Genomic DNA, 17,731 nt, shown 5'->3' on the forward strand with positions numbered 1-17,731 from the left:
CCTAGAAGAGAGCGCTGCACCACATCCAGGAAACATGGGGCCAGCTGCTTAGATCTCAAACCCAAAGATGTGAAAATCTTTTTCTGATGTCTCAGTCTCCCTCAGAGCTGGGGACACAGCGTATATACAGCACAGATAACGGAATTTAAAGGTCAGGCCATTCGAAATTACACCAGTCCTATCTAATAGGCATTTAGGGAACCGTCAGAACTGGAGATTGACATTAAAAAGTAATGATAAGGAGGAATGGTGATGATGATTCTGGGCTTGACTAAGTTATGAATTCTCTAAGCGTCTCTCCCTTCACTTGAACTGAATGAAACGTAATTTTTTTTTAAATTACAGTTAAAGGCACAGTATGTAATTTTCGCCACTAGAGGTTGCATATTCAAAAGTGTGGCTTGATGACACTGTGAAGGAGCGTTAGATGATGGGAGTTGTCGTCTTCACCTCCACTGCCGATGGAAATCAATCCGACGGGACTCACAAATCATATTCATGGATGAGGTAATGAAATATAACCGTTACGTTTGATCACGTTTTTTAATTCTATTGAATTAACGCAAGTAACGCAATGTTTAATGCTAAATGACTACTCATACATGTCGCTTTATTTGTTGAATTAAATGGCACAGTAATGCAGCGCAGTTTTACATTTTCAAAACAATCATCCTAAAAGTACATTTGAACGTACTCACAGCATTTGCAGTACTGTATTTAATTACACTGCCATACACTTGTTCACCAGACTTGTCAAACAGACAATTGATCCTTGTTTTATTTCTCCTCTTGTCCAAAACTCGTCACGTTTACGTTTCTTGGAGATATCTTTGGCGACAGAACCTGCTGTAACGATAACCAATAATTGTGGTCCATGACTTCTGTGCGGAACAACAACAGAGTGGCTTGCTGGATGCTGCAACTACTACTTCCATATTTTTTTTCATGAGACTCACTGTGTTGCCAAGGTTTCTATGGCAGTAAAAGTGGATACAAGGCGTCCACAAGCATATAACACAGTATTCAATGTCCCAATACAAAACAGATGACGGATACATTATTCAATCCTGTATATGACAGAAAAGCATGGAGAGTGACAACCTTATTCAATTAGACTGTGTCTAACCCCATTAGCAGAATGATCAGTGGTGTTGGGAAGAGAGAAAGTGAGAATGAGAGTAAAGTCAAAAAGAAGAACAAAGGGGAAAATAGAGAGGCATGTGGTTTAACTCTAGTTCTGAACTGAAAGCCTTGAGTGCGATCAGGAGACTTATTTGGCAATGCAGATAATTAACAAATCTCTCTGGTAACAGTTTACTTTAAGCCTGTATGTAATACATTATAAAAACTGTTCATAAGGCATAATATGGTTCACTTCACATCCTGACAGGGCTTATTTTGGGATAATGACTATCCGGCTGTACAATATCCTGCTTTTTACACGGCTACTCGCTGAATAAATAAATAAAAGGACATGAAATGTTAATTTGGCTGAAATGATTGTTTTATGTGAGAATAAAGAGACGGCAGACCAATACAAGAGACATGAAACTAGCACAGTCATGTAGGAAACTGTAAATCGAATATACAGATTAGTGTGCATTTTGCAAAAATGAATGATTTTATTCATACCTCATATCTACTTAATGTGCTTTAATGCAATTTCTTATGCATTACACACTTACACAACTATGAAACGTTATTACAATGCATACTAATATTGTGGTTAAAATTATTCAAAAGAGCATGCAATTGATTACAAAGTATACTATTTTGAATGCATTGAGTGCATGTTAATACACCTTAAATGAATGCATTATTCTTTTTCAGGTACCAGAGTGTTTTTACACTTCGGGAATGTAAAAGTGTGTAGGTGTGGCATAACTCACGCTCAGAAGCAGGCACTTGTTTTCCTTGATGGCACCCAGGCATCCGAGGAAGCCCGTCACCATGACGATGGCGCCTATGGCGATGACCATGTTGGCAGCAGAGAGGGAAGGGAAGGAGGGGGAGAAGGTGGCGAAGCTGCCTTGAGACACAGACAGCCAGATTCCAACTCCCAGCAGCCCACAGCCACACAACTGCAGAGAGAAACAACAGATTATGAGATATTGATGCATTCAGGAACATCGATTCAGCGAGAAAGCTGTCGTTCTGAAAAACATCATTCATTATGCACCACAAAAATTTACTGAAACGTAGCTTTCCATCCCGTGCAGACATTCGTCGAAGTCTACAGAGGTCCAATGGAAGAAATAATCAGCAGAATAGTACAGTGAATTACGATACTGTTTTCCATGCCAATAGGTTCCACTAGGGGGCGCACACCATGCAAACTTTGTCCCTTGAGGGCCACACCGTCATTTTTGATGAAACACAGACTGTCCATTGACATTTGTGTGTAGACAAGAGTCCAGCTGCGTGACTGCTTTGGCATATTTGTAGTATTCACAGGGGTTTCTGATTGACAACGCTGAGAGGAGAGGCTGTTTTCCTCATCAATCTGTGATAAGGGCAGGAAGGAACGACTGACATTTCCTTCGCTGTTATTGGAATATCCAAAGCAATCTCCTCGTGAATAAGGAATCGCACCCAGCACTGATAAATTGGCGGGCGCCACACGGCAAATCAAAAAGCATCAAGAGTGTCTCCCAAGTGTGAAAGCGTTTGTCGCTGAAGTGTTAGCATGTTCGACAACTGACTAGCGGCACAACGGCGATTAAAGCAAACCAGACAGTTGTATCCTCATTTTTTTTAGTTGAAGTAAATAATTAATCACTTTTGTATATGCTCTCATTCGCTTTCAAGCATAAACGGGCGGTTGCCTGCCTGACAATGCCTTCCAGATTGAAGCAGCAAAGGGATTTGGGTAAGAGACTGAATAAAACAAATTCCATCAGTCATGGTGGTTGAAATTATCAGCACGCTCTTCTGCCGAGAACCTTTCCCACCACAGGCGTGATAAAGAACTCTGTGAGAGACAGAGCCTGTGTGTATCTCACACTTGGCAGGTTAAAAGTGGGTGCTGTTGCTCTGTTTGGTGAGGGAGAACTTTAGCCTGAGGGAGAGGGCCATTTTTAATGCCCTGGGTGGTGAGAAACAGCACTGCACTAATGTAACATGGAGAACGCGATGTATCAATGTCCACCGTGTGAAGCAGCAAATTGTAGAGTAGAGGCAGCCTCTATAAACCTTAAAATAGATTACTTTTTTTATTTTGATGCTATTGAAAGTGAGATTGTGAGGGATATCAACACAGATCATGATACATTATGTTCAATTCAATACAACGTGATGGATCACAATTTCATAATTGGACAAAAATGGGAGCAAATCTGTGTTGTTGGTTTCAATTTCTCTTGTGCAGTTTGCATCACTTTTGTCCAGACTACACTGCAAGATGTGAATCACACATACATATGTGTTCAAAAATGTGAAAAGACATCAAGATATACTGTGTGATTGTATCAGAACAACCCTTTGAGAATGATTCTATTTACCTTATTAATAATTGTATTTTTTTATTACATACTACTACTGTAGTTAAAAGTTTGGGGTCGATACGATTTTTTAAAATAAGTATTTTATGTTCACCGAGGCTGCATTTATTTGAACAAAAATTACAGTAAAAACAGTAATATTGTGAAATATTCTTACAATTTAAAATAACTATTTTCTATTTTAATATGTTTGAAAAAAAAATGTAATTTATACCTGTAATGACAAAGCTGAATTTTCAGCATCATTACTCCAGTCTTCAATGTCACATGATCCTTCAGAAATCATTCTAACATGCTGATTTGGTGCTCATGAAACATTTTACTACCAATTTATTGCCAATGTTAAAAACAGTTGTTCTGCTTTATATTGTATGGAAACCACAACACTTTTTTTCATTATTCTTTGTGAATATAAAGTAAAAAAAAAAAAAAAAAAAAAAAAAAAAAATAGATTTTTTTGTAACATTGCAAATGTCTTTGTCCCTTTTGATCAATTTAATGCATTATTAAAAATATAATTTAATATATACAGTAAATATATATTTTATTTTTTTGATACAAATAAATTAAATTAAATAAAATGACTATAATAATAAAAAAATAATAATAATAGTATAGCACTTTTCTAAGCTAACTAAACTAAATTTACAACATCCATATAAATACAGGGTAAAACCTAATTTTTACAAATATTTGTATATTTATATAAAAATATAAAATATAATAAAGAGAACATTCTTCACAATCCAGTACTTTCCAAATGGATTAAACAAAGTCCTACATTTTTCCCCTTTATTCCCCCCATATTAAATATTCTGTTTCACTTGATACATTATGTTGCAGCAATATACCACAAAGCTCATTTGCATTTGAAAAATGTGCAAATTTATCACTAGAAGTTTGCCGGAGCTCTATATTTCTGTATGGGAATGCACAATTGAGGGTTAAGCTAACAAACTAATCTACATTTAACAACACCGTTTTTCAAATCACTAAGCCATTTCATGTCCATCCATCATGCAGAATTTATATGTGTAACAGTGACTGAAGGTCATTAGCATTGGCATGGTCCTACAGCCTCAGCACTGCTTAAAACATCCTCAAACGTTTATGGAGTCAGAGCACGCATGGAAACATCGACCATGCTGCTTACCGGCCCCTACGACCATCCTTCAGGCAATTTCAACTCATTTACCTTATTTGTAAAACCTCTCCTGTGATTGAAACGGGAGCCTGTACCATCACATAAAAAAAATCGAGGAAGAAGCAGAGGTGAAACGCAGGGGCAGAATGTGAGAGAACACATTAGAGGGGGGAAAAAGACAGGGGTCGAGGTGTAGCGTTGAGAGAAAGACAGTAAAAAGTGCCCTCGGCGCTACAGCAAAGTCCTGAAAGCCCAGGAAAAGGACGTGAGTGCCTTATAATGGTGCATTAGCAGTGTTGAGTGTGTGCCTCAACACATAAATAGAGGCTTTGTTCTTCTCAAATGAGTCTCAGATGAAAAAAAAGGATGAGAGAAAGAGAGACTGGAAGATTCGGGCATCTTGCTTCAGTTTCTGTCTTGTTTTTGGACCAACTCACTGGACAGACTTAATAATTTAACACCCAACTGAGCTTAGCATTTCAAGAATCTTTTCTTGGCTCTTCTGTTTAGTATTTTTTAGGATCTCTTTAAAAAAAAAAAAACACAGAGAAAGATGTCAGAAAATCAATGACACTGTGTTTTTTAAAGATGTCAAATCTCTTGTCAAATGTCAAAAAAAGTGGAAAGTCGTGTGAGGAAAACAAAAGAAAAACAGGGAGAGAACATCTACAACTGTGCATTTCACCAATTTAACAAAATATTAAGGGGAAATTACCTGTTACACTTCTGTTGAACTGTTGACAGAAATATTTCAAACACAGACTTTCGGGCTACTTTATTTAGAGTAATATTCATGAATATGTGAAATGGAGATTCTCGTAACCTCCTGATCTGCTTAAAACAGCTTCAGTTATTTAACCACTAGCCCTTTTAGTGTGGACAGTTAAACTACATCAAAATTACATTATTTGTATATAATGTAATATTATTTTCTCTTTTAAACCACTAGATTGCACAAAAATTCAGCTCAGCCCTTTTCTTAACAACTGCTTTTGATGATGCACGTGGAAATTTGGCTGATCGCAAACAGCAATCAAAGTTGATTCTGCGCTAATTTGATCTAATATTTAATGTTTTAAAAATGTTGCAGATTTATGTAGCAAAGGAGAATCGATAAAATTATTGAATATATTTTGAGACAAAGGTCTTGTAAATGATTTTGAGTTTTGTTCAAGGTAATCAAAGCAACAGTTTTTCAATAATGGAATAATTTGAAAAAGTATGGTATTTGGGGTAAAAGGCATGATAATTATTTTATTTATCAAAATAAGCTGAACATAGTACAAACTTTGCTAAAGTGATTATTTTGAACAAGTATTAACTTAACATTATTAAAAACATTATTTTAGCTAAATTATTTGTATCAATACTTCGTGCCTTTTACACCGTGTGTGGGGCAAAAGGACCACCTTGCCACCTCATACATTTATACGATTTTTAAACAAACAAACCACTTTTATAATGTATTTTCACACAAAATCTCTTGCTTCATCAATGTTCAATAAAAACATAAATATTTTTTTCTGCAATCATACACAACGGGAGTAGTGAAAAGCAATTTTTTCTTAAGATGTGCCTTTAGTCCCGTTGTACCCTATATGTGCAATATATGCCCTTGTTTTTCACATAGACAGTTTGTTGTATATGGTATATATTCATGAGGAAACTGAATCTTATAATTTACATAAGAATGAGTGATTGCTGTATTGGAGATGGAGGTGTCAGTCACAATTCAAGCTAAAGCTGGAGGCTCAGACACCGCTTCAACGCTGCCTTAGCGCTGGTATTTCACTACATCTTAGACTTCTGAATATGTGTGGGAGAAGCCTTGCATCTCACTGTCAAAGCAAAATTTTCAACAGATGCGCTTCACTGGATTAGAAGCAACATGCAAAATGTGCCTAAGTATATCAATGTGCTTCAAGGTTCGAGTGGATGTGCACGTTTGGGCGCTCTATATGGCGAGTGTTTGTTTTAAAAGCGCTGCTATATTTACAGCGGCACAACTCTTAACGCTAAGCTGTTGCTGGAGTTGAAAGCCAACATGGCAGTTTGCAGACTCCCAAGTAAACAAAGTGTCTCGGAAAGGACATTTATCATGGGAAGCCTGTCTCACAATGCCGTATCCAACTTGCTGTGCCTTAAGCAGAGCCCCTGAGGAATAAACACCGGATGGTTAAACACACTGCCTTTCACCTCACATTTCCCACAGGGTGGAGAGAACACAGAGTGTGTAATTTTAAAAAGGTGAGGTATGGTAGTTCTGAAAGTTTGTTTAGGAGGACAGCATCTTGTCAAAGAACATGAGGGTTGGAGCTTTGAGAGACGACTCAGTTCGACTGGATAAATGGGGTTTGCAAAGAGGCACGTACCTTAAACTCAAGGTCAGTGTAATTGAAACTATGGAACGAGTTCTTCAGGAAAGCTGAGGAGCTGAGCAAGAACCTTATCCCATCACTTTGACCACTTTATCAACTGCAGCAGAAACCTGCTCACTCACACGCAGTCATGCAACTTGAATCTTATTGCAGTCCAGTGATGGACGTGACTCACGCGTCAGGCAGAAAGTCGCCTATATGTCCACTGAGAGAGAGCGACTGACCTTTTCATGCTCTGCCTCAGAAGGGGGTCAAAGTGTGTTTGTCCAGCAAACCAGCGTTAATGAGAGGTTATATCACTCTGACCCACTCGTCTTCACGATTTATTAGGACACAGAAGCCCTGGAGTAGCTCAAAACGGTGTGCATGTGCGTTTTTGAAGGACATTAAAGCAATGTTCCAGAGGCTCAAAAAAAGAAAAACTTGCTGTGACACGCTGTTGTTTATCAAAGAAAAGAATCTGTGGCAGTCAAATTATTACAATTTAATTAAAAAATGAAAAACGAATTCTATGTATTTATATATATAAATAAAAATAAAATAAAAAAAATCAAACAATTTTAAGTTAAAATGTCTTTGAAGTAATAACATTTTTAATCTTTTAAGTATCTGTTTTCTTCATTAGTTCATTTTAAATGGACCTGTGGTGCGACAGCTGATTTTTAGAAAGTACAAATATTTCATGTGATATGAGGTCATAAAAGCTGCATGAGTAATAACAAAATAATTCTATAAATTAAAAAATTAATAAAGAATATAATAAAATAATTAGCAAAATGCAGTTTAAAATAGGAGCATATCACACCGCAGGACAAGTCAACTGACATTAGTCACAGCAGCTTTTGATAGAGCTTAACTTGTATTTAACCCAGAACATTTTCAAGTAGCTGGTGGCTTTTGAAAAAAAATGGTTTAAGATAGAGTTCATGGATGGCATACTGACGAAGATTAGAGAAACCAAGACGTATAAAGTTGGTAAGTACAGAAAAGGAAAAATCTCATTCAATACATATTGATTGGCATTTTTTCGCTTTAAATGAATGTGTTTATTTTCTCAGATGTGGAGCATTAATAACCTTCTTCATAAGAGGGTGAGAAAAAGAAATAGAGGGTGAGATAGAGAAATAGAGAGAGGTTTAGAAAAATGAAGAGAGTTTCACCAGGGGTTGCGGGCCTATCTTTAAGAAGCCAGTTAGCTGTCATTGATTTTACACTAAAATAAAACAGTCTATTGTAATGAAGACAAAAAGGCTGGTATGCACTCAGGACCAGGAGGGAAATGATACCCCATTACTGAGCGGCTCTATACTGCTTAAATGACCGCTGGCCCTTTATTGCTGGAATAGACTGCAGAAAGTTTCTTGCATCAGGTAATAGCTTTAAATCACATTAATGGGTGTAAGTATACTGTCTGTACAGAAAGAACCAAGTCCTGTAATGTCTCAGTGATAACTGGGATACAGAATTAAATTGATATGATATCAGTGTAAGAGATTCGAGACACTCAAACATGTATTTGATACCATGAGTAGATCAGATGGAGCATATGATGTGATGAAACTGTCCTAAAAGAGCGATCAATCTCTGCCTTCCATTTGTTAAGCCACTGCCATCCATCTCCGAGAATGCCATGAATGGATACTAATAAGAAGCCAAGTCTAAATAATCAAATCTCACATCTGAGCAGATAGACAAAACAGATTTAGCTTGAGAGGATGAGATATAAACAACTTTCAGCCATTTATCTTCTATAATAGCAAAGCTTCCCACAGATTTCTAAAGTCATACAGAGGGGTCATGCATTAGAAAATAAAAATGTTCAATGAGCTTAATTAAATTGATGAAAGGTTTTTATACAAGGAAATTGAGCCTTTTCCAAAAATGTATAGTATAAATAAATTATAAAATATAACATTATGAATAATAAAACAATATTACTGCTTGTTCTACCACATAAAACCATTACATTTAAAAAAATGTTTTTACTAAAATTTGTCTACTGATAATATTTTGTAGCATACAAGAAATAATATTTAATTTAGTAGAATTACAATTAAACAATATGAACAGATGATAATTAAAAGATGCTAAAAATGTTTGCACACAATTCAATTTGACGACAAATTAAGTTGACAAAATGTTGCATTAGCTTATTATTTTGAGTGTGTGGCAGTGTGTTCCAGATTGTCTCACACACACACACACACACACACACACACACACACACACACACACACACACACACACACACTAGAGCATGGTGCTAGCAACACCAAGGTGTTGTGTTCGATTTCCTGGGAATGCATGAACTAATACCTTCAATTTATTGCAAGTCTCTTTAGATAAAAGCATCTGCCAAATGCATAAGCATAAATGTAAATACAATATTAAACTATATCTGAATGGGTCAGCATTTGCTATGCTCTAAATTAAGAGTTAGTCAAAAACTTTTCAAGAAGGTTCCCAGAGGTGAAATTCTCAGGAGGTCAATCAGAATGGATCATAACTTGAAACTTTCAATTTAAAATATAATGGACCGGACAAGCCCAAACCTACAGATACCAAAGCCAAGAATGATGGTTCCAAATTGCTGCTCTTCAGAGGGCCGCCTGCAGCTTCTTTGGGCAATTATTGGAGAATTAATGAGCACCATAACATCCTGTCGTCTCAGTCATGATGAAAGCTGTGACTGTTCTCCGCTTTCCAGCCTAGACAACTTGATCTGTCTCTCTTGGCTCCCTACATGAGTGGTTTTAGTAAACTAATAAAAAAAACGAAAAAACAGCTGTAAACAGTCATGACAAATTCACATTGTCTTTGCTTTCGACTAAACCCCCCGTTGCTTCCACAAAGCACAGTTTGTCCCCCCACGGTGAAGAAGAGAGTCAGGTCTTCCATCGCAGTGTCTCAAAGACAAGCTTGACAGTGAATAATGCAGCTGAAATGTGGGGAAAATGTACCGCTGAAGAGAATCAGTAGTGAGCCTTAAAAGCCCACAGATGCACTGTAGAAGATTAAACAGGAATACTTACAGTTTAAAGTTTCATAAAGGAGTGAAATTACATGTCACGAGGACAGAAAATTGCTGTGTGCCATTTTTAAACATTAAAAAACAGTTTGAGTGTTTTTGTGTATGTATTCAATGACATGGATATGATTTGCACAAACCAACTTGGGCAATGTGATGTTTTTCTGACACAAACAGAATATTTAACGAGAAAGACTGTAGCGACGCCAGTTTCATTGAAGCTTGGTGCCAGCTTGGTGCTTTCGAATATTTATCTTGAATCTCACATCTGACATTAAATGGGCTCAACGACTCAAAATCAATCAGAACATCCCTGCCAATCAGCAGCCGGCTCTCTCAGCTGCCACCTGCCACCACAACTCACTTTCTCACAGTGGAGGATGAGAAGGAAAGGGAATTGGAGCAGGAGGGGGGGGGGAACTATTAGATACCATTGGCTAATTTGTGCTGCTCTGCTCCACTGATTTATAGTAGCTCAATAGAATACTTACGAGGACTACAGGCTCTTTAATTATGGATCGAATTTAGGATCAAGTAGACGAATATAGAAGCTGAGCGATTAAGGAAAACATACAGATCCACTAACTGTCAATGGAAGCTCAAAATCAGTTTTTTTCTGATATACACTACCATTCAGAAGTTTGGGGTCAGTAAGATTTTTTTTAAAGAAATAAATAAATAAATATATTTTCAAAATGTGAGGTCAGTAAGATTTTTTTTTTTAAAGAGGTTAATATAAATTCAGCAAGGATGTATTAAATTGACAGAAAAGACATTTATAAAGATTCAAAGAAAAATGTATCAGAGTTTCCATATAAATATTAAGCAGCACAACTGTTTTCAACATTGCTAATAATGTTAAGCACCAAATAAGCATTTGAGAATGATTTCTGAAGGATCATGTGACATTAAAGAATTAAAGACATTAAAGACAGCTAAAATAAAGCTTTGCAATCGCAGGATTAAATTATATTTTACAATATTAAAATAGAAAACAGTTATTTTAAATTGTAATATTTCAAAATATTACAGTTTTAACACATTTTTTTTTTAATCAAAAAAATAAAGTCTTGGTAAGCATAAGATAATTCTTATAAAATCAAGAAAAAATCTTACCGACCCAATACTTTTCAGCGGTAGTGTGCATCAAATGACTATCAAAACAATCCTTCCAGAAGCTTGTGAAAAAAAGCTTGTGTTTATTTCAAGTAATATATATATATAGGGTTACACACACATACATACATACATACATACATATATACATACATACATACATATATACATATATATATATATATATATATATATATATATATATATATATATATATATATATATATATATATATGGCACAATACACAAGGAATACTCTTAATCCCCTCACTGTCTCATAAAATAAATATTGGTACTGCAGGTGTCTGTATGTGTGCCAAACTTTAAAAAGCTTTGAACACACCATCAAAAAATGCTACAAGAGTTATAAAGCTTAGGGTCCCCAAGACAAACAGATGTTGCTGCTCTGGGCAAACAAACAGCAAACATTATTTTGTCCGGCCTTGAAAAGGCTGCACTCTCATCACAGGAAGAGACACAGACCTGGAAAAACCAGAGGGGATGTTCAGGCAGAGCCAGCACAGAAGAGCATCAGATATGGGTGCAAAGAGCCCAGGAACATGAGCAGTACTGGACTCAGAGGACCAACAATGGCAGAGGACACATCCAGCACAGTTACAGAGCTGAAATAACTCTCTATAGTACTGCCTGACACAAGATGCAACAAATTGTAAAAAAAAAAAAGAAAAGATAAAGAAATTATGACTACAAAAATAATAATAAAATATATATAATATAAAACAATAAAATATTAAAACAATATAAAACCTAAAACCCTCCACAACCCAACTGCATTAAAAATGAAAATGCGACTCCATACAGTAGCAATAACACTAGACTTTTCAATTTTAAATGATACCAGTTAGTGGCAGCTGAAATAAAGTCAAAATAGAAAACCCACATGGATAGAGTGGAAACTAAACTGCTAAGACAAGTAAAATACTGACAGAAACTAAATTAAAAATATAAAACTAAAATAACCCTGGAATGAGACATTAAAGCTATGACAGATGGGAATAAATAATAAACTATATATTGCTATAAAAAACTATATATATATATATATAAAAAAACTATAGTATAACCATTTAAATTTTCATTTGTTTCTCACACAAAGTTATACGGCTTCAGAAGACTTGTATGGTACTTTTTGTCATCTTTGGAGCTCACCAATCCAATGTCTCATGTACTTCTTTGCAAGGAAAAGAGCAGCCAGGACATCCTGCAAAACATCTCATTTTGTGTTCTACGGAAGAGTAAATAAGAAGCTAAGCGAAGTCATACAGGCACGTAATGACACTAGGGTGAGTAAATGACCATTTTAGGATGAACTATTTCTTGAACAACTGCAATACGGACATTACTACGTTCAAACTTCAACATGAAAAAGTTCTTGCAGTGAGATAATGACTGTGTGTGTAGCAACAGGTTATTAGTAAAAGTTTTTAGTGAGTTTAGATGTCGACCATTAGTGCTTACGGCATGTTAACCCCTCCACAACAGTCTCACTCCTGTGAACAGCAACAGCAATTCTAAACTTTATATAAATAAAGGGTCTTATCATGGCAGAGGCTCTTGTGTTTGAGGAACAGCTCTTGTTATTGGAATTCTTCCCTTATGCAACACAATGTGCACATCTATCTTCTAATCTGAGACCTGCTGCCAACCTCACTCTCAAGAACTGTGTGTTATCTAGCAGTCTGCAGCCGTAGACCTAACTGAACCGTGCTTCACAAAAACTTAAAATGCGGGATGGGATTTGGAGGAGCCAGGATGCCAATGCATATTTTGTATTCCTTTTCACTTAGCATTTCTGACTCGTCTGACTGACATAGTCATGAGCAGGAAACAGTCAGCTTTTTCACATTGATTCATTTGAAGGACGCAGAGCTCACAGCGGTGAAATCCTCCCACTAGTGCCAACAGCAACCATTTTTGGTTTCAAAGTTCATTTCTAATTCAAAAACACTGTTTGAACCACCAGGTCACAGAGAAAATAAAATGTTATTGGAAAAAAGTTGACTCGCTGAAGCAGACTGGCACCTGTCAAGTCCATCTGAAGCCAACGTGGTGATGAAATTTAATCAGAACGTGGTAGAGAGGTGCGCTGGACTCGCTCACCTTGGCTTTATAGTGCTACGAAGCTGAGGTGATGAAATATTCCGCTCACGTATTCATTTGAAGTACTTCAATTTCCCACCCAAGTTCCATCTTGACACATCTAGAGAGTACTCTACGCTCATGCAACTAGAGTTTTAAAATACAAACATACTTGAGGCCTAAGCGGATGGAATTCAAATCAATGCTAAAATAGCTATTATATTAATCCTCTCGGCAGTACTACGTCCATGCAGGATTTCAACGTGTTATATATTTCAACCATGGGCGTCGGAAGCAAAAAAAAAGTGGGTGGGTCCTCCCCCAGAAAAATGTTACTAATGCCATTTCATGTATTCTGATGCCTTTTAATAAGTAAACTAAACTCGCCTCCACATTGTGCATTAAATGCACAGCTATCTGTGGATTAACCTGCTGATACCATAGTCATTTGCCAGCATTGACAACTTAAAGCTGTTATTGATGTTTGCAACACAATATTTGACTGGAAGGGTAAAACGGGCGTTTTTTTCGTCAGTTGCGGCTCATTGAGAAATATAATGTAGTGGTTCAGCGGAAATGGAGTTTAATTCATTAGGGCATTCCTCAAGTGGAATGGATTTCACTGACGACGCTCTGAAAAGCGAACAGACAAATGCGCTGAATGTAAAAGTGAGTGGGTCCAATATCATTGGTCTTAAAAAGTGGGTGGGTCTTGTCCCACCCATATACAATGGTTCCGACGCCCATGATTTCAACGCAAATCATTCAAAGCTGTGATGGATGTGCTTTGTATTTCTTACATGCTCTACATACATGCCAACAGGATGTAAATATATTTATGGGCTTTTATCATGCAACACAAATAGCCCCTGCAGCTACAAGAACAACACAGCATTGCATATCATACCATTACACAGCCCCACAGGAACAGAGCTGCTAAATATGCACATCCGCTTAAGTGCTAAAGGCTGATCTCTCTTTCCCTGGAATGAGAGGAAATCCGCTATCAAAGACATACAGCATAATCAATAGTCACTATGCATGACGGCATGTAGTAGCCAACTTCCTTCCATTCTTGAGAGACTTGGACTCTTAGCGAGGTCTTTAGTCTTTAAATCGAGAATGCATCCACCTTCGCTTGTTATAACATTACAGAGATTATTTCTCCAAAAATGAGCGACACATGAACTTGTTCTGACGCACACTGACAATGAATTCTTGCCAGCATCAATGTGACAAGCCTCAGCTTCACTGTTGACTGCTCTTCAGCATGTTTTCAACATTACACAGTGTGTTTTTCAGACTAATTGTCTCTCCTGCATCGTTCACGCCACCAAGCGAACACTGTCCTGGCAGACACTATTTGACATGCATGCTGCATATAACAAACCTCATTCTCTCACTCCCTGCCTGTCTCTTTTTTGTATTTTTTTTAAGCAGGAAACAGACTTCAGTCAGTCAGTCGAATCAAGAGGTTGGAGCTACTTGTTTTTTTTTCCAGTGCTGGGCAGTAACACAGTATTTTTACTTTAAAACTGTACTTAAGTGCAAGTATCTGTACTTTACTGGAGCATATTTTTTTATTTTGAGAAACTTTTACTTTTACTTCACTACATCCTAAAGCATAATATTGTACTTTTTACTCCACTACATTTACTAAAACATGTTGTTCCTCGTCGCCTGCTCCGAGACGGGATGGCAGCGACCGATTCGTAAACGAGCTGATTCTTTTCAATTAACTTGTTAAATCGGTTCGCAAATTGCCCCGAACAATTCATTCGTGAATTGGACTGATGCGATTGCAGCTGTTCTCGAGTCAACAACAACTCAAATGATCCGGTCAGAGCAAGTCTCCAGTTAATTCACTCAAAATGAGCCAATAACGGGAGATCCTTGGAGCTTGAGTGTGCGCATGACTAAAAACTAGATACTAGTGCCGAATTTTAGGATTGATTATTGTAAATGAAAATCGTATTTTGGTCATGACTGTCGTTTGTTTGTGAACTAAATCTGCTGTAAAAGGGTGAGATGTTAAAGCCCACTGTAATGCTTGAATGTGGACGTATACACATTTGTGTATTACTGTCTCAACAGGGTAGGTTTTAGGCAAAGAAAATTAAACAAAACAATAAAATGACACAAATGAATCCCCATGCATCTTCCCCGCTACAGTAGCTGTTTCAAATTATATAAAACTAGTATGTTTGCATAGCGTACATTCTTCTTAAAATGTTATGCATTTTGCCCTATGCGATGTCTGTTTTTATTGTCACCATAAATTTTCCTCATTTTAAAATATATGTTCGATTTTTTTCCCAGTTGTTTGCATTTCCTGGATGTCAGAATCGTGAAAACGGGGTTGGGACAACATGAGGGTGAGTAAATACTGACAGAATTTTCATTTTTGGGTGAACTAACCCTTTAACCAACTTTCGACCCCATTGACGAACACCAAAACACATTGACTGATTTTTTTATTTTATTTTTTCACTGTAGAAATAAATAAATACAATATATTTAATGTTTAAAGTCATACAAGTTTGGAAAAACATTAGAGTGAGTAAATGGTAACAGAATGTCTGCTAATCAACTAGTCTTAGTTGATGATGACGTTTTCCACTAGATGATTTAATAAAATTTTGCATTAGCAAAAGACGAAATGAGAATTGCCTATGGCTATGAATCAAGATGGTGTACGCAAACATAAAATTCAACGGTCATAACTTAGCTTATGTGAACACAAAACTAGCTTTAGTTTACAGGTAATCAGTTTTGAGAGTAAACAGACCAAGCGAAAGCGGCTCCATCTGTATGCATGAGGCACTAATGCTGCCGCGGGTGCTAAGGGAATGCTTAGCATGCTGAGACAGCAATAATACCAACTCAATACGACTTTTCCATGAAAACCAGCCTCAAGGTCCTATGAACACACCTCAGAAATAACACTTTCATCCATTGAGTACAAACAAGCTTTAGCAAAAAAACATCTTTAGGAAAATAACTCTGCTGTGGTGTACGAAGATAAAGTTTCAATGTTTTGATTTTATCTTAAGAATATCCCCTTACTGTTCTATGTGAAGAAACAGGAAGTCCTTGAGCAAGACTTGCATTCAAATATTTAAACTGAATTTCTGCCACTACGCTAGCATCCCACTCTCTCTCTCCTCCCATGCTCTCTATTTCAGGCGGAAATCTATATTAATTCCCAAATGGCATAGCTTGGATAAGCAAATAGATATATTCTATGTGTGTATGCATGCATGTGATTGAAGATATTTGCCTCCACATACAGTTTTCTCATTAGACCTGGCATGAGTCATGTACTCTTCTCTCCCCACCAGCAGACACACCATTGCTCACCTTTGACCTGAAAAGAAGCAGTGACTAATGGAAGAAAGTCCCTCTTCTATTTCATGCGCCTTCACAAGACACAATCCCATCAGTTTACTAGTAACATGCTAATTATTCTGGCACTTCTGTGAAAATACAATAAGGTTGGAGCCTGTCTATCACTGTAAGTAACTGTCAATCAACACTCACGCCTCAGAGACTCCTCCGTATCTGGATGGCTTTCATAAAGCAGAGGTATTGTATGAATCACCGGGCCTATTCATGAAGTATAATAGGGCCATCACAGAAGAAGAGGTAGGAAATAGAATGAGCTCATGCGTGTCCGCCCTGGTAGTTATGTCCATGCCGAAGCCCATCCAGCAATGTGATATGGAGGGTGACCTCCACCGTGAAGCAGCACGGAAGTCATGTCACATAAGGGGACAATGATGTAGCGGCTATCAAACACCCTCTCATGGCCCTCCAGGTGATATCTCACAGATACGGATCACCTGGGTAGAAGTGCAAGAAATTGGTCATGAAAATAAAAGCCAAGTGTGTCTCAATGCGGTTTTCTGGTCACGCTGATAACGTCGACCTAAGGCGTGCAACAGCGCTACATGAGGTTTTAATTGCCTTGTTGTAGTAATAAAATTTTATTTTATTGCGTGAGGTTAACATAAGGGTCAAGGACAGGGAGAATTTATGAGATTCTGGTTCTCCTGTCTGACTGATCCAGAATTAATCAATATTCATTATATTCCCTTCCACTCTGGCTGGGCAGTATAACAGCATTTTAAAATATGCCATATTTTGAGCTTCATTTGATCAGTCTGCTTCTGATCAAGGTCATCTGACTCTGTTTTATTAACATTTCAGCGGCCAAGCGTATGAATCACAATGGGATGCATCTAGGGTACCGTAGAAAGAGCTGAAATTGGTCAACACTACATAAACAAGCGTTCCGCCAGCTGTAACACTACATGCATTAACAGACTCCACAACCACTTGTGTTCAGGAATACCAAAGAGATATCTAATATACCAGTGCAGAAATCCTGCAATTGCCCAAAGGCTCCATTCTGAGACAATTTTAGGTAATGTATCACACGCTAATACACACCAGCATTGCACAG

The 17,731-nt window shown here is 37.2% G+C and overlaps 1 protein-coding gene across 1 annotated transcript in view; it reads right to left on the reverse strand.

Moving 5' to 3' along the window:
- Positions 1-17,731, reverse strand: part of tspan9a (tetraspanin 9a) — an 84,187-nt gene that overhangs the window by 20,415 nt on the left and 46,041 nt on the right. Inside the window, exon 2 of the mRNA XM_084124400.1 lies at positions 1,851-2,081. Coding sequence (XP_083980526.1) covers positions 1,851-2,081 — 231 coding nt within the window. The remainder of the gene's footprint in view (positions 1-1,850; positions 2,082-17,731) is intronic.

The sequence above is a fragment of the Abramis brama genome (genome assembly GCF_963993115.1).
Source record: "Abramis brama genome assembly, chromosome: 9".
Taxonomy (NCBI): domain Eukaryota; kingdom Metazoa; phylum Chordata; class Actinopteri; order Cypriniformes; family Leuciscidae; genus Abramis; species Abramis brama.